The sequence below is a fragment of the Topomyia yanbarensis genome, chromosome 2, assembly GCF_030247195.1.
Source record: "Topomyia yanbarensis strain Yona2022 chromosome 2, ASM3024719v1, whole genome shotgun sequence".
In the NCBI taxonomy this organism is placed as follows: Eukaryota; Metazoa; Arthropoda; class Insecta; order Diptera; family Culicidae; genus Topomyia; species Topomyia yanbarensis.
This window is the reverse complement of record NC_080671.1, coordinates 96,467,838-96,486,406: the sequence shown is the minus strand read 5'-3', so window position 1 is coordinate 96,486,406 and position 18,569 is coordinate 96,467,838. Positions and strand designations below refer to the sequence as shown.

Below are 18,569 nucleotides of genomic sequence, written 5' to 3'. Positions count from 1 at the left end.
TTCCATTTTTTTCTTCATACACACTGTGGGGCCACTAACATTCCGAGACTCCTGATCCTAGCAAGGTGTGCCAATGGATAAAGATGGGACTAAGAAAACACTAAGAAAGTGTCATCAAAATTAACTTTAGAGCAACCGTATCCAGGTTTACCAACGCTTGATAACACTGAGTTCTTCTGAGGATAAAATTTGTGACAATTTGTGACATAGGGGAGGAAGGAGTCGAGTTAGGACATTTTTGCGTAATATATTTCATGATTGATCGCTTAACGCAGCAGTTTGTTGATTGCGTTTTGAATGCCTTTTTTGGGTCTTTGTCACTTTCCAGCGTCCGTAAACCTGTGATATTCTCATAGAAAACTAGAAAAAGATGCTTTATTTACTACAAAACAATTTTCGACACATATCTAACTGCACATGATTAGTTTCAGAGCGAAAAGACAGACTTTATGCAATAACTTTCAACAATTAAATGTATATCTCAAAACCATTAAAATGTTCCTAACACAGCTCATGCGTGTACGATGCTTGTACTTCTGATGTAAATATGAAACTTTCCTCCGGCCCGTTTTAGCTTCATCAATCAAACGGGCGGTCATAAGACGTCTCGGCCTGGCGCATACACTGTTCCGTACAGTGATGCCCGCGGATTTGCCATTCAAAATGACGATTGTTGTTCCGCTTTTACTAATTTGCTAAACTATGCATACGCTAGGATCCAAATAAGTTAATACATATAATCGGGTGGCCCTCGCGAAAGCACAGGCCCGTAAACTCGACACAACCAGAGCGTTCGCAATTATTTGTGGTACGGCTCTTCCGTGTTTTGACTGGGTGCATGTTTTTAATGCGTATAATGAATTTATAATGATAAGTAATAATGATGTTAGTCAGTCATTGTTGATTTTTCTGTTATGTTTACGTTTAACAATGCATGTAAAAGTTTGACATTATATAAAATAATTAAATAAAAATGACTAGTTTACTTGCTTTCGCTTTAAATATATGTTTTAGATTACATCCATCAAAAACTTAAGAGGTTTAGTAAAACTTCTAAATTATAAAAATCGTTTCGTTTCTGTGTTACATTGTGAAATTTCGTGTTTTTTGATAAACATTTTCAGAGATTCGTGAAGATAAATAGTACGTTTAAATAATCAAAAAATAAAGGGCGTTTCCTAACAGATATTCAATAATATTTCATTCTGTGGTAATTGATTTCCTTTCTTGCCTTCATTGTTAGTGTGTTTTGATGGAATGTAGTCTGATCGTGTCGTTTTCTAAATTCTCTTTACTTCCAGAGTGTTTCGTTCGTTTTTATTTGATTCGGCAAAAGTTCTCCTTCCTCCAACACTTTCCATAGCAGGTAGGTGAAAGTTGTTAACGATAGTGTGGTAATCTCATAGTATCATCACCATAGGAAACTTCGCAGGTAAACCAACCAGACTGGCAGTCCATCAAACATGAGGATCCATCAGTGCACTGCATACATAGAACTCAATATAGGCAGCTTATTTCGAGGATGGATAGTAATACAGCACAGTATTACCGGGGAGCTGCCATCTGGATGCTTGGAGCTCGATTAACTGCAATAGTGTACGACGGATGGCCGGGGCTGAAGCCGATGAGTTCAGGAACGCGTCTCGAACCGCAGCCAGTAACGTTTCCAGCTGCTGTGGTAGATGCATTTCCAAGTCGCGCCCAATACAGGTCAGTACGAAGAACAGGCATTCGATCTGTGAAGTTGTGTTAATGTTAAATTAAAACGTGTTCGTAATCCTCTCACCAGATCAATAGGTACCTCGGAAAGTGATCGAACGGGAGGTTTGACGCAATCTTCGCAGCATTTGCCAAGCACTGTCAGCAGCACCATCGGAGGCGGGACTCCATCGCACTCGGTACGAAGCTGCAGTTGGCGTCGCTTCAGCTGGCAAAACATTTCCGTGAGAAAAGCCATGAAAGCTGTGAAACGTGGCCGTGAAGGATTTTTGATGTTTAGGAGCGGACCTAGAACCTACGAAAAAAAAACGACATAGTGGTCACAAATCAGTGACAGATCTCACAGTGAATTTAAATTGGTTACCTTATCACGTTCTTGGTACCACTGACGGCACGTGTTCAACAGAGCTTCCAAGAATGTCTCTTTCCTTTCCTTAGCGATAATTGTAATGCATAATCTAGAGATTGGTAGGGCAAATCTGAAAGAAATTTTTGCTAAAATGAGTTTATTTTTATACTACAGAGCCCGACACTCGAAGTTCAGACCGTTCGCGCAGTTGTCGTATTGGCATCGGCTGTGTATAGATTGTCTGAATGTATTGTTTATGTTGCAATACCGTGTAAAAATGCATAACATGCATCAATATTAATTAAAACTTTATTCTTATGACATACAATACAAAATAAGACGATGGACCTTCTCGACTGACTTGGCGCAGGACAATCTAGCTTGCGACTCCACTCAACGCGGGAGACGTTAATCGATGTGACAGCTACGTCAGATGATGAGCCACCACGGGGGTCGTTGGGTTGACGAAACAGAATCGGTTGTTGTTGAGCAGCGTTAGGAAAGCGGCTCTGACTACTTGATGATGGTTGGGAATTTGATGGTGGTTGACACGGTTGTGTGAACGGTTCTGGTGATTGGGTTGATACTTCTGGTTCCATAGCGAGAAGCTCTAGATCTGCTGGACGTTGACTCAAGCCCCATGATTCCAATATAATATCGAGTGGTATCTTGACTGGATAGAACGAATTCAGGACAGTTTCGTTTTCCGATTCATACCGTTGTCTCATCTGGTTGCAATATGATCGGATCAAGTTTTGCCTACTGGGCAACGAAACGTTATAGATGACTCGTCTGACGCGTTGATAGTTTGAGTTGATCGCGCGACGTTCGTAGTGGTCTACCAGAGAATTTCAGCGGATGATTTACCTTGTGGTGCATTGCGACATGGTGTCGAGCGATAACACAACAGAAACGTATCGATCGCTTGGGTGAAAGATTCTCCCCCGAAAGTCATTTCTTTCAGTGTCCTTTTGAACGTATCTACAAACCTCTCTGCAAGCCCGTTTGATTGCGGATGAAACGGCGGTGTCTTTAAGTGTAGGATACCGTTATTGTCATAGTACCTACCGCTCAAACTTTTCGCTGACAAGCTGACGGCCATTGTCACTTATTAATGTTTCTGGTATACCAAATCTGGAGAAATTACTCTCGAGAATGTCATGGTAATGTTGGAACGACTTCAGGCCACTTACTAAAAGTGTCAACCAGGATGAAATAAAACCAACCATCAACTGGTCAAACAAAATCGATATGCGCAAGTTGCCATGATTTTTCTGGTAAGGGCCAAGATGCAAGAGTTGTTTTGCTGTTGGTTTTGGCAACAATACATGAACGGACTAACTAAGCGATGCTGTCATCTATTCCAAGCCAATAAGCATAATTACGTGCAATCGACCTCATTCCCTAAACACCTGAATGGCCCTTGTGCAGCAGGTGGAGAACACGTTTCTGGAACTTCGACGGTATGACTAGCCGTTCGCCGTATGTAATACATCCGGAAATTACTGACAAACACTCTCGACGAAGGAAAAATTACTGAAGCTGATAATCCTGAAGAACGTTTTTAGTCGGCCAGCCTTCTTGTACGTACTACATAACATGCTTGAAAATCGGGTCTGTTTCTGTACCCGCCTTGATTAGCTTGAACGTGAGCGGTAAGGCTTCCACCGATTGGTTCACAATATCCTGCTTGATATTCTCGGGCTGAGTGGACGTAATGACATAATCCTCATCCGGTCGACTGTGTGTGTGCCTGTGCCAAAAAATCGAAAGAAGTAGCTTGTGATCGGTCTCTAACGTAAAATGTCTCCCAAACAATATTCGGTGATAACGAGTAACGGCGAAAATCAGAGCGAGACCCTCTTTCTCGATTTGGCTGTAGTTCAACTCTGCAGGTGTTGGACAACGATGAGCAATTCTGGCACCGATACCGACTGTCGGTGCGTCCGCCGGTACCACAATCTCCAGCTTGGGGTTGTACTGGGTGAGTGCCAACGGTGATTGCAGTAGTTCTCTGAAACGATCGGATGATATCTGACATTCGTTCGTCCAGTTCCACTTGGTATCTGCCTTCAGCAACCATGGTCCATGGGAAAATGCAGATTTCGTATATGCGGGATATACTTGGCGTAATAGTTCACGGTTCTGAGATACGAGCGAATAGAGAGAACATCCTGCGGAGGGAACATGGGTTGAGGTTTCACTAGGGTCAGGTCTGATACCATCACCGTCCATAATCTGGCCCAGATATTTAATCTGTTGCATTGCAAAACTGCAGTTCTCTGTTTTCACCGTAAAATCGTACTCCTGAAGTTGACTTAGCACTCGATGAAGATTTTGTTCGTGTTCCTCTTCTGTACTTCCCCGACTAGAACGTCATCTAAATAACCGCTGGTTGCATTTTGCCCACAGAGCATCGTATCCATCAGCTGTTGAAAGGCTCCTGGGGCTGATTTTTTTTCAGGTGACAGACGGGTAAATTGCAAAAGTCCTTTGTGATTTGCCGCGGGACAATCTAGCTGGTGACTCCACTCGACGCGGGCAACGTCAATCGATGCTACAGCTACGTCAGTTGATGAACCACCGCTGGGCTGGGGTTACATAGGGTTGCCAACCCAACACAAGAGGTGAAAAACGGTTGAAAAGCCTTGAGCAGGGACGCCAAAACGAAAATAAATATTCGCGCGCTAGCGAGAGTGGTTCGTTTTCCTGGGCAGCTGTGGGCCAGCGAGCCGAAGCAGACAATTTACGGTAGAAATTATAGTGCGTCGGAAGGGTTTAAAACTTTTCTCTTAAAGCCCTCGTTGAGGGAAAAAGTAGTTGTGACTGACCGTATCAAATGACGGTAGAATCTGTTGGTGAGTAAGGCGTGCAGTGAAGTGCGCGGTACGACCAAATGCAGTGTGGTCGTAGTTTTTCTAAATAAAAGTGAACGCCGTAAAAGATACAACAATAAATTAGGTACGTGCACTTTTACCAGATAGCTACAGTCATCCAACAATCAAAGGCCGGTCCCCACCAGCCGGCACGTCTAAGACATGCCACCCCTTTGCCCTAATTGGGGTGGCGATCCCCCCAACCATTCCAGTTCGATATACCTAAACTCTGGGAATGTGATCGACCGACAAACGGCTGATGAAGGCAGCTAACGAAGACGGACAAAAAGAACAATTCTTGCCATCGGATCCCAAACAATCCATCATCTTCAATAGTTCCAAGGAGAAATCAAACAACCCCCTGTACCGGCCCCGACCGGGGTAACACCTCTCTCGGCTGCCGGTGCGGGTCTGGGTACTCCCCAGCCAAGTAAAACCCTCCAGTACGAAGCTGAAAACAGATCACTGCCCATCAGTTTTTACAGCAAAATCCGAAGAACCATTCGCCAACAACTACCCTGTCTGTTCGCAGCATACCGACGAAATTTCGACGAACCCAACACCATTCACAAATATGAACGCCAACACTTTCAGTAGCCCCCGTACCGGCCCTGACTGGGGATGTTCTGGGTAACACTCTCCTGTACAATATATAAAAAAGACAACTGCCCATCAGTTTTTATAGCAAAATTGTAGACGCATCTGAACAACTCACCAAAAACTACGATGATACAACCCCACCGATCCAAACGCAGAAAGCTTTAGCACGAATTTCCCCAAAAGTTTCGGCAGGAACCCCCGTCAAAAGTAGGGCTAGCCACGACTCCCAGGCTCGTGGCTCCAGCCGTGTCATCCGCAGGCAAACAATAGACAATGACACGACTCCATCACTAGGGAAGGACTGAATCATTCTCGCTCTACAGTGGAATATGAAGGGTCTTAGAGGCGGTTTAGGGGATCTACAGCTGCTGATCGCCCAGTATCAGCCAATATGTCTGGCCCTGCAAGAAACGCACATACGAAATAGCATTGATCCTGGTCCATGGTTGGGAAACCGCTACTACTGGAAATAACATATTCCAGACTATCGGGCTTAACATCCGTACTGACGTTCCATTAGATCCGGTCCAGCTTGATAGGGAACTGATAGCTGTCGCACGAATCATTCCCTATCCGGTCAGGTGCACTGTCGTCTCGTTATACATTCCATTGCCATTGAGGACTGCAATGCTATCATACTGAAAGATGGAAATCCTACCTACATTCAAGGCTAACACATGTCGACTCAGGATTTATCCATCTGCTCCGTCGATTTCTCTGGGACATGCAGGTGGGCCATCCTCCCAGACCCCGGTAACAGCGACCATTTTACGATTCATCTATCGCATGACCGTTCTCCAACAGCTACTACCCGTCGTCGATGTACGACCGAGCAGACTGCAACGGATACGAAAATGCAATCTCCGACTACCTAGAGAAAGACTCACCATACACCACCGACTAGTTTGGAAATTTTGGCCCTAGCAGCCGAGAATAATATACCTCGAACTAGCGGCAAACCTTCTCCTCGAGCCATACACTGGCGGTATTCAGTGGCTAACAGAAATCGCCGCACGGCACCAAGATCTCTAACAGGTGTCATTAGATAACCCACTGTGAGAACAAAGAGCGACAAACTTCCGTATCATCAGAAACGCAGCTAGAAAGTCCATCAAAGAAGCAAAACAGAAGAGCTGGAACGCCTTTCTCGAGGGAATCTCACCCGAATCGACTGCATCCGAATTATGGAGGAGAGTCAATGCCTTAGTGGCAAGCGTAGACAAGATGGCTTCTCACTCATTCTCAACGTGAACACTGACTGACTGATCCGCAGGAAGTTGCTGACGAACTCGGTAGATACTTCTGCATTATGTCCGCCGACGCTGCTCTCCCACCGACCTTCCTGGTACGCCATCAAAAACCTGATAGAACCCAGGTATCGTTGCCACCAAACACTGGGCAAAACTTGAACAGGGCATTCTCATTTTCGCACGGACAAACTGATGGACTCGATGAGTCCTTCCAGGATACCTCTCCAGGATACCTCCAGCTGGACCAGCACCAGCTTGCCTTCCGCGAAGGAACAGAGACCAGATCGCATCTTAGTGCTTTTGGAAAGATACTTCGTCAAGCCCTAGCCAACGACCAACACGCAGACATCGCTGTTTTAGACATCGCCAAAGCAGACAAAACTGTTAGCCAAGAGGAAGTTCTCCGACATCTGGCCAATTGGAGACTTCCCGGAAACTTAAGCAGCTTCATAAAGGACTTTCCCCACGACCGCACATTCCGTGTTGGAATGAGTGGTCAGCAATCTAGAATCTTCACTGAAGACAACGGGGTATCCCAAGGATACGTGCTTGCTGTTTCACTGTTCTTTGTTAGCATGAACTTGCTCTTCATCACCCTCCCGGAGGGTGTCCATATTTTTGTCTAAGCCGATGGCATCATTATCGTGGTAGTAGGGAAGTCAAAGAACCAAGTGAGAATAAAGTTGCAGGCTGCGGTGAACGCTGTCGGTCGGTAGACCGAAACAGTGGGGTTTAACCTGGTAGCTGCCAAGTGCTCCATTCTCTTCCGTCGGTAACCGAAGGTCTCACAATGGATCGGCCGCTTCACCTTCATGCCGCACTTACGATCTCTCAAACGAAATTTCGATAGCAGAAAACGGTTTATTCGAACCTTCAGCTTCCGCAATTCGACATGGAAACCGCCGTCAACGTCGGAGGGGCTGTTATTCATAGCAAGATGTACCATGGAATCGAGATTTCAAGCCACCACTGGGACGGTTTCATGACTGTTTTGGCTCCTCCGTACAACAGCACAACCCAATCTACTCCCAAGCACCCCAGCGAAAGTTGCCTGTGTCGAGGCCGGTCTACTTCCCTTCCGGTGGGCAGCCGCCAACATTATGCTCCGATCCGCCCTAAGATATCTGGAGAGGACATCGGGTAACGACTGCGTCTTACTACAGTCCGCCCAAAACATATTTTGGGAGTATGCCGGTATGGACCTTCCTCAACTGGCACGTCTTCATAGAACCCGGGACCGCCCCTGGTACGAAAGTCGGCCGTGCACGAACCCCACGACCCTCCCCAGAGGTAGCCCGAGCTAAGTTCTATCAGCTAATGAAAGGTCGGTTCACAAACCGCGTCCGGATCTTCACAGATGCGTCCAAGCTAGTCGACCGAGTTGGGGTGGATGTCCGGGACATAGGTAAGCCTTCCGCCGCTGTTACGTTTTCTCAGCAGAAGCCGCAGAGATTAGTCTTGCGCTGGCCAACAAAACAGATGAATCTCGACCGTCATACAATTCGACTCCACGTCGGTAATCACCGCCCTGGAAAATGGTACATCCCGCCACCCGTACTTACACGCTATTGAGAACTACTGTGATTCGCTGACTACAATTTGTTGGGTTCCTGGTCATTGTGGGACCAGCGGAAATGAAGAAGCCGATGCTCTAGTAGCACACGGGAGACTACCGTGAAACTTCTTACCAAATTGGTACCCTCCTCGGATATAGTCACGGAATTTCGGAGTAAAACAAGAGAACATTTCACCGCCCACTGGAGGAACCAATATGGTCACTCCTAGGAGTTTAAAGGGGCGCTGGCATGCTGGATTGACCGCCCCAAAATTCTCGAGCAGTGAACCCTCTCCTAATTGCGAGCTGATCACACAAATATCACCTACGAACACACAATTACCAGGGTCGATCCACCAGAGCGCCCAATATGCCAAACAAGGCTTACTGTGGAACACCTTTTGGTGAACTGTTCGGAATTCGCCAACCTCCGTATACTTCACGGTCTCCTACTCTCCATCAGGAACATCCAGCTAACGATTCAGTGAGCGAAGAAACTCTAATCTTTATGAGATGCGAGGCTGCTCGAACGTATCTAGAACACAAACTTCGAACGCGCTAAACATATCAAGTAGGCGATCTAATTTGTACAATTCCACGGGCTTACCGCCTCACTTGGACCAGGGGAGATTTCCTGCGGCTAAACACTAATAACGGGTGTTCAATATAAAATGAGAATTTTTTCAGTAATGTAGTTAAAAAACAAAAAAAAAAAATCAGCGAATTCAGAATTATTTTTTATTAAAAACAAAATGTTTATTCTTCAAAAAAACGTCAATGATTATTGGAGAAGGGCCCATGGTTAGCCGTACGGCGCAACTTAGTCGCGATACTCTCACAAGAGCACTGGACGGCACTGACGTCCATCTTCCGGCTACAATTCCGGATCCTAGTGGTCAACTAACAATTATTTTTGTACACTAGGGCACTGAGGGGGCCGAAAAAATTCTCAATGAGACGGCAATGGGGCAAGTTGGTCGGGTTCCTTTTTTTCGGCAGGTACGGTATCTTTTTCTGCTCAAGATACTCCAGCGTCTTCTTGGCGTAATGGGAAGACGCCTTGTCCGGCCAGAAGACGTACTTCCCATCCGCCTGATGCTCTCGGCTTTAACCAAGGGTTTGAAATCCCTTTGTACGATATGGCGATGTACAGCATAACTTTTTTTCAAATTTATGCTTAATCTTATATTGTACTTCGGGGGATGTGGCCGACTTGTCGCTGGCATAGTAGCTGTCATTTCCTGAAATGTGGATCTTCGAGAGCGGAAAGTAACTTTCGTCGTTCAGCACGAACGACGTCTTGCGGTAGTTCTTCGTCATCTACCGGCACGGCGATTTCGCGATCGCTATCTGCTCATCCGTGTACTCGGGGGATCGAGTCTTCTTCCGACAGATGATGTCCTCCATTTTGGTTCGGCGAATCAAGGTATGGAAGCAGTCACGCAAACTGGTTCCGTCCTTGTTGTCGAAAAGCTTTTTTAACGCTTCCTTCTTCTTATTCGTCATTATCTGCGCCGAACGGCCGCTACCGGCCTTCCGCTCTACACTCAGGGATGCCAGGATCCGTTAAAGTGTACTTACAGGCACGTTTTCGTCTCGAAAGTGGTCTACCGTAAACTTTTTTCCACGGTGACCATCCGTTTCGTAAAACCGTACAACACGTTCGCGGAGTGCTTGCGGTTTCGACGCCATCCTCGATTTAACTGACAGCACCCGAGTGAAAAGAAATATGCCACCCATTTCTATGGAGTCAAGAGAGCAATTCTCTATTTACGTTCTTTACTTAAATTACAGAGAGGTATTGAAATCATTCTCATTTTTTATTGAACACTCGTTATATCGAGCATCGACCCATCGAGCTGCAACCAATGCGAAAGAATTAGAAACACGGCTCAGATCTGCAGCGAACAAGATACGACACAGGCAATGACTAAATGATACACATTAGTTAATGCAATGAAACATAGCTTTTCCTTTCTAATGGGCGAATGATCTCATGGTTAAAACCCGAAAACACTAACTAGTTTTTGACCGTCTCAAGGCCACAGCAAAGCTAAAAGGTGGTCACATCGAGCAAAGGGAATTATTTCTGATTTTTTGATTATTTTCACCTTTTTTCCCTTTCAATTGGTTACACTTCGAGTGCCGGACCCTGTAAGTATGATATAAATAAATCACAAATCACCTACGGCTCCGCTAAGCTAACGCATTGAGCCGTGTCAAATAGACGATTGTATGCTTTTCGAAACATTTTGTATAAACTTTTTATAGAATTGGTTTTTCAAATTTAGTAAAATCTCAATTAATGAAGACACAACAAATAAGTCGTCTCATACAAATCTGCATGCGCACTTTAAACATGCAAATTTGTACAACCATTTGAGACAACAGAATGAATTCCAAAAGTGCTGTGCTGGAACTGTACTTATGACGAACTACTTCTCTGCTCTAGGCTACTCTAAACCCATCCATACCTTCGACCGTCGACTGCCCGATGCATCAGTTGCGTCGCCAACTCCATCAAACACCGTGCGTTCAGCTGGTTCGGATCATCCGCCGCTTTGTGCACGATCGCTTGTATTTCCGGTGGAAATTGACCGATGTCGTTGGCGTCCGGTCCCACAGCAAGTCCCAACCCGGCCAATCCTCGTGTAAGCGTATCGGCTGACGAAAGTGACTTGGAGCGCTGTAACGGTGCAATGTTCATCGGATTGTTGTTGTTGTTGAGGTTTTGAGCGCTTGGTTGTAGCGTTGATGGCAAATTGTTGTTCGATTGCGGTTGGAAGCTGTTGTTTGTGTGTTCTGTATGAACTATTGGCTCCGGAGCGAATTTTACTCGTGGTCCTGTGGACTGTGAAAGATACGAAAGTGAACGGTTGGTGATATACTCAAAAACTATCTACGGAAAAGTAGAAGTTACTCACGTGCAGTATGTTACCACTGGACGGTGAATTAACGAGCGGCATATGGGAGGACTGTAGCTGAACTCCACCGTGCTGCATCGGGTGGGAAGACATCATAATCGGTCCCCGGTGAGGACTGCCGATGTTGCCCAGTTGCATTGGATGTGCTCGGGGATGCAAGTTCAGCTGCATGCCGAGATTGGACTTCGCTTGCTGCAGAGAGTTACTGTAGATGTTTAGAGATCTGCAAACATGTGGTACGATTAATACTAATAATACTAAAACTAATACTAAAGTCTGACCTGGAGTTTTGCAGCGGAATACGACCGTCGTTTAGGTTGTTCATCTGGAACTCCTGCGCGTGCACGTTCAGTTTGTTGATCTGGTTCGGGTGTCCATCCAGGCGCACATCTACGGTAGTACAAGTTACAATTTTTATCAAGATTTCTGTTAGTAGCACGCGTTACTTGGTGGACGATAGATTTCCATCGGTGGCTTACCGCGCAACTGTTGCTGTTGTTGTTGGGCATGCTGCATGGCCTGGCTCTGGCTGAAGGCCAAGCTGCGTCTCTTGTTGGCATTCTGTAGATAGAGAATCAAAGTCATTAACTATAATCGATAAGTGTATTATAGCTAAATAGTTATCAAACTAAAAGCATGTACCTCCACCAATTAAGTACTACAGTTAAATGGACTAAATCATTTAAATAGAAGGTAATTTATTAGTTAATTGTTGAAATTTGTTATATAGAGCAAAGGGTATTACCATGTCCATTACCTGCTGATTCGAAGTTCGAATGAAACTTCGCTCCCTGGAGATTCCTGGTGAGATGTAGATATCTTGCATATTAAATTTCTGTTTTTCGTTTTGATCGGTCATTCCCAATCTCTGTTAGTTTTGGCTTTCGTTGTGTCGCTCGACCATGAGTGTTCAGCACATCCCAAGTGTTCGTTCAAACTGTAAGAGAGAATTTTGGACACTTAATTTGGCGTACACATACATACTAGCATTGTAATAAATTGTCGTTGCTGGCAATCAATTGATCGTTTAAAGATTCTAAAATGTACTCTAAGAGAAAACTAATACCAAATTGCCACACAACTACTTCTGTGCAGGATAAAACACTAATTACTGCGTGGATTGGTCATGCAACACGATCTCACAGCGGTTTACTGGTATGTATCTGTTCTTGTTGCATTCCAAACGCATGTGGCTAGATCGAGCGCATTTTATCATTAATGTTTGCCGAACCAGCCTTGAAAATATTTGTTTGCGGTCGTTTGTCATCTTTTCAGTAGCTTGCATTGGTGGAGCTAAGCAGACGTCTATCGAAAGCGAGTGCTTCGACGTCACAACACAGAAACAAGCATCAAACTATAGTGAACAGCCGGAACCTGTTTATTCGAATGCTTTTTCTTCGAGAGATTACATCATTGGTTTGTGGTCGGTGGGAAATTGCTGTGCGATGAGTACCGATTTGGTTATACTTAGAAACATAGGCGCGCGGTGGGTTTTTAGACTTTTAGGGCTAGAAAATCTTTAGAAACTATTTCACCTGTCGAATTAGGGTTAAAGGCTATAAAACATCCTAATTCTAAAATGTCTCATCGCTATTTCTAGGTACCAGAATTATTTGAAGCATGAAATTAACTAGTATCAATACCGTTTTTGTGTTCAACCATACTACTATATGCTATTTTTAAAACATGCTGAAAATTTATTTTCATTTTCGCGTCAAATAATGCGTTACTAATTTCGTGAACATATTTCGAATTCAGTGGGGTATTCAAGTTTCGTTTATATGAACCCAAGTAGAGTCGTGAATTTAACTTAAATAAGTTTGATTATTTGTGTTTCGAATTCATCTCGTCCGTAACTAGCACCAACTTAGCGATCTCTGATCGTTTCATGCACTTAAAAATGTCTGCACTTGTCCCCTTCCAGTTGTCGTATTAAACTCCTGAAGCTGTTTGAAGTCTGCCTTGATGTCGGGTTCGTAGTTCATTCACACATATGAATTTCGTCTGCATTATTGTGTAATGTTTCCGTGAAGCGTTATGGCCATCTTGATTTGTTTATAGGCGAGATTTAGAGTTACATATAAATAGACAGTCTGGTTCGTTTTTAAGCTCAATGCACTGTCCCATCTCGTTTGCTACGTCTCGGACAGAGAGCTTGGGGTTCCGCTGGTCACTATTTTTACAGTCGCCTGTTGCTTCATTTTCCCTACGATCCAGGCTTTCTTTCAGTCGGCGAACGACTTCCGAATTCATTATGTTGGTGACAGGGGATTTGGCCAACTTTAACGATTTCGGTAATCTGGTGTGCGCGTAACTCAGACAGATGGACGATGTAAGCGCAATATCTTGATACGTTGCACAGAGGAAATTCCTGATCAATAACCAACATTTTTTCGATTTTTCGTTTCGTTATATTTACATACCTAGAAGCCTAATGTATAACATAGCAAAACTAGGAGTATGTCAAAAATTGTTGAAGAATTTTTGCATGGATGCAAAATGGTGGTATTTTAAGGGTTTTTTTAATCATTTCATTATATATCCAGCAATATCGCTTTCTAGTGAGGATGACTGTATTAAATACGAAGTTCAACACAACCATTTGTATAACTTTAGTCTAAAATTAAACGAAAATATTAGTGTTGTTGTGCATTGCACCAATTTATAAAAAACGTTGTTTAAGCATTTTATCCCAAACTTGAATGATAAAAAAGGTATATTAAACGGCGAGATCCGGCAATGATGCTGATGCAGTATTACAAATCAAGATTCCATCTATCCAAAAAACACTTGAACCCTTCCGATCTTGTCCGATCCACAAATTTCCAGTGATTTAAAAAATATTAAAATTTTTACTAATTTGAGGTACACCGAAATGCTGTAAGGCCAAATGCTATGTTTGGAAAAATGCATCTCTATGAATACGTGCACAGGCGTCCCTTCCCCTCTTCATTTTCCACTGATAATCAGTTTATGCAACTAGGAAACCAAATGTATTCACAACGATCTCCTCGAGATTTTTAGTATTCGAAAGGATGTAGAAAATTGAAATTCTTCTGCTCTGGTAGGTGGATAGATGCCATAATCTTCCAAAAACTAGTCGTTGTCTATTTTTAGTTCATATTAAGGCATAATAACAGCCAGTGCAGTAAAAATTCATTTCATTCAATTGAAACTGAATGAACGCAGTCAATCAGTCGCCTACGGTAGCATTCATATTCATTTAACGCATCAGTTGCTGTTGATCTGAAGCTCGGTTCATAGCACTTCACTCACTGTTGCTTTCAAATGAGTCGCAATTCATATTCAACCTCCTTCGTTTGATCGTCTCAACTGAATAGATCCGCTTTCAATTTACCCAGTGAGCACCAGTCAAATGAGATCCGGGTAAACCAAAGACAAGAAGAGACAACTGGCTTCGTATTTTTGGTTATCTTGCCTTTCTTGTGCCGGATGACAGATGAGTGTATTGAGGTATCTGACGTTTAAAATACGCACACTGAGATTTCGCATTTTTATGCTACCGCCCTCCCCTTAAGCCCACAAGCGGTTTGTTTTCCTCCCAATTCGCAGTGCAAATGATTTGTTTTCCTCCCAATTTAAACGTCAAAACGGCACAATACTAACGCAGCTGGATAAGTCTATGCAGCTAGCGAGGTTGGCAGTGCAGCCAATTTCTTTGTCATATTTAGATATATTGCTATAATACATATCTCGACAAACATATGATTACGGCCTAAAAGCCAACTGTCACAATCTACTTTGAATGGAAATTCCGGACAAACCGTTACACGTCAATCACAGATGTTGGTAGTAAACGAAAGAGAAAAGTTTTCTCTTTCATAAACTGTTGCGAACTGTGTTCGACTAGTAACGGTTTGTCTGGAATTTCCATTCAAAGTGGATTTTGACAGTTGGCTTTTAGACCGTAATCATATGTTTGTCGAGATATAATAATGACCGTTTTATTAACACACATTTCGCCAACATTTATCTGGTACTAATCAATACAACATCTTTATCACATACTACATACTTCTAGCAAATTTGGCTAGCATAACAGCCTATCCATCAGAATCAAATTTGCAACAAAAATATAATAGAGATGAACTTACTACCAAATAACGTTTTTAATTGCAACCAGTTCCAATAAGCTGTTATTACTAGATTCATTATTTTTCGTCTGATATTTGCGAATTTAAGAAATTTTGAAAAAGAAATATGATAGCCGTGGTATGCTACCATAATTTTACGAAGCTGTCAAATTCATTGCTGAAATGATATCTGCAATTCAGCTCTTTACATATTTTCCTGTACACAATTCCGATGACATGCTAAAGGGATAAAATAGAATAGTCGATGTTCTCTTTCAGATAGAATTCGAAAAGATTTTACTCGATATGAATGCTATAAACAGATCATATCGAAGGTGGGTTTATTGATTTGAAGTAACTAAAAGTCGCCATATTGGACTGATTGCAAAATGTCCTCAATCATCAGTTTCCGTCATCTACTGACCAGCCTTGCAAAAGCGATATAGATATGTATTGATTATGGTTTTCACTTTGATGGTTACCGGAGACCGTCATCTTTGTTTTCAAAATAGCCTAAATTAAAAATTCCGGTATTTTATAACTACTTTAAATGATACCTATATTGATAGTTGTTTTCACTGTTTCTTGGTAACTAAAGGCCGCCATCTTGGATTTCAAAATGACCTTACTTCTTTTTAAATAGTATCCATGTAGCCTTCATTTCTAATTTTAAAATTAATGATGAATTGGCTGTTATGCTGGCCAAATTTGTTAGAAACATGTAGTATACGATAAAAATGTTGGATTGATTAGTTCCAGAAACATTTTGGCGAAATGTGGTTTAATAAAACGGTTATTATTATGTGTATTATAGTAACATATCTAAATATGACAAAGAAATTGGCTGCAGTGCCAACCTCGCTAGCTGCATATACTCATCTGTCAACAATTATTCAGCAAGGTACAAGAAAACTAAAAATACAGAGACAACTGCTCCAAGATTAAGGGAAAGAAAAATTAGGAACATTTGTCATTTTTGAGTGTATTTGGTTTTTACTTGTAAAATTCAGCATGGCCGCCGGGCCCCTGGTAGTAAACATAAACATCTGGACGAGTATCCCGATTCTTTGGCGCACGATGAAAAGAGAGAAAAGGCTTTTTCACCTCGGATCTTCCGTTTCGATTACTTAGGGACACTTTTTATCTCGAAAGTACCAATAAAAAATAATGATTACCAAACCAAAACAAAACTTATTTTAACAGAAAAGCTCATTAGGTCATTTGTTTATTCTTTTCTTTTTCATATCCTCCTGATTTAGGGTGGATGTACCAATAGTCGCATGCTTAAGGAAAATTTTTGATAAAAAATCGATTAATAGACCTATGGGCAATGTTAATACATTAAACGAAAGCTTTCAGTCCCTACTTCATAGGAAAAATATAAAGATGGCTTAATAACCAATTTATGTATTCAAAACCGCTTGTACCACTATAGGAACACTTGTACCAATAGTGGTGCAATCGCTAATTTCGGTTCCTATTGTTGCAAATCCCATTGATTTCTTATGGGACTTGCAACTATAGGTACACTACATCAACTATAGGTGCAAGGGAGCTCAAAATTCTAAGAAAATCATTTTTTTCAATAGTTATTTGAGCAAATTTCAAGGATAACAGTTTTATTGTCGCATAATTTTAGTGCGATGAATCGAAAATATTTGTTGATGGTTGGTACCTTAGTTAGGCGTATAACCCACTACTGCAACTATTGGTACACCTCAACTATAGGAGCACCCACCCTATCAGCTTCATCGAAAAAAAAAAATGAAAACCTCGCTCATACAGAGTAAAAATGTTCCTACCTGTATCCGTCTTGAGTTGCCTCGTCTTATCATAGCCTTTACCTTGTATGTATTTATTATCTTGGTCGGAGTTATTTTCATGTCAGTGAGTGTTCATTCATATTGATTTGTGAGTGGTTCATTGGAATAGCTCACTTCCATCAGCTGAGACCGTGCTAATGTGAGGTTGGTTTTCAATAGAAACTAAGCAGGTAAAAACGTCAAATGACCAGAAACTGTTATTCAATTGACAGTGAACTCTGAGTGACTCAAACGAAGACGGCAGCTGAACTCAACTGATATAGTGGTGGTATGCTTACAGTGAAAGACTCGCAGTTTCATTTGAAACGAATATTTTCGTTTGAAATTGATATTTTACCGCACTGATCGTGATTAATAAAATCATGCCAAGAAACGGAGAAGTGGTTTTCATAACAGCTGAATATTCCCATTTTCCCGGGTGCCCCTAACATTGTTCTTATGGTGAGAATGCTTCCGTACAAACCAACTCCTTCATACGTAACTTTTTATGCTTATCAAGCGAAAATGGGACGTTTCACCAGAAAAACACTGGTTATGCACCCATGGTAGATTCCTATGCCTATTTCTGCAAAAATATCCACGAATTTGACAGGAACAAACCTTCACTCAACAACAATCGCACACAGTATCTCCAAGCCAACAACCGGCACCACCATTAAGAATCGAACGTAGAAGAGAACGGATGCGTTTGTCCTCGCGCTCGCATTTCTGTTTGACGCTCTATTGCTTTCTTCGAACATGTTTTGAATTGGCTTCTCAATAATTTATAGTGTATACTCCTTCGTTTGTTTTTTAACATGTACACAAAGTGGAAAACTCGCTTAAGAACGTTTGTTTTAACAAAAGACAACTATCAAATAAAGTTTTCATTTTTTACACTTTCATCATATGACAATTTAATAAGGCGAATGATTATAAAGAAATTACTATTACCATTTTTATCGGAACGTGTTCGACCATCTTCCGGGTTAAAGCGCGGGCCCCTAAATGCGACCCGGGCCCCAGGGTAATTGCCCTGGCTGACCCCCCCTCTCATCGGCCCTGCAAATGGCCCACTGTCGCTGGTGCGCTAAGACGATTTTGCTAGATTTTCAGAGCAGCGTGCATTCAGTGCACTAGCCCGACGTCCGGGAGGTTAAAGGCCATTTTTACATTTTACGCAAAAGAAATGTATAGGGTTCGCTTAAACTTTGAAAACATTTTCCGAGGCCCGGAGGGGCGTGTCTCATATACTAATCGATTCAGCTCGACAAATTGGGACAATGTCCGTATGTATGTGCTGTGCACTAATGTCATGTAATTATCTCAGCAACCGCTGAACCGATTTTAACGAAATTAGTCCTTAACGTTGCCATTTGACACTATTATTTTTGTTTTTC

The 18,569-nt window shown here is 42.6% G+C and overlaps 1 protein-coding gene across 7 annotated transcripts in view; it reads right to left on the bottom strand.

Annotated features, from left to right (window-relative positions):
- Positions 1-347: 347 nt before the first annotated feature.
- The window catches only part of LOC131678892 (uncharacterized), a 30,544-nt gene continuing 12,322 nt past the window's right edge, over positions 348-18,569 (bottom strand). For 4 of the 7 annotated variants that reach the window (XM_058959309.1, XM_058959312.1, XM_058959310.1 and 1 more), the window contains exons 2-9: positions 12,019-12,210; positions 11,720-11,834; positions 11,555-11,663; positions 11,274-11,496; positions 10,824-11,200; positions 2,084-2,198; positions 1,802-2,014; positions 348-1,736 (exon numbers count right to left, since the gene is read on the bottom strand). In XM_058959309.1, coding sequence (XP_058815292.1) covers positions 1,512-1,736; positions 1,802-2,014; positions 2,084-2,198; positions 10,824-11,200; positions 11,274-11,496; positions 11,555-11,663; positions 11,720-11,834; positions 12,019-12,132 — 1,491 coding nt within the window. In that variant the 5' untranslated portion in view covers positions 12,133-12,210 and the 3' untranslated portion in view covers positions 348-1,511. The remainder of the gene's footprint in view (positions 1,737-1,801; positions 2,015-2,083; positions 2,199-10,823; positions 11,201-11,273; positions 11,497-11,554; positions 11,664-11,719; positions 11,835-12,018; positions 12,211-18,569) is intronic. The other 3 variants (XM_058959314.1, XM_058959313.1, XM_058959315.1) reach the window with 3 other exon arrangements.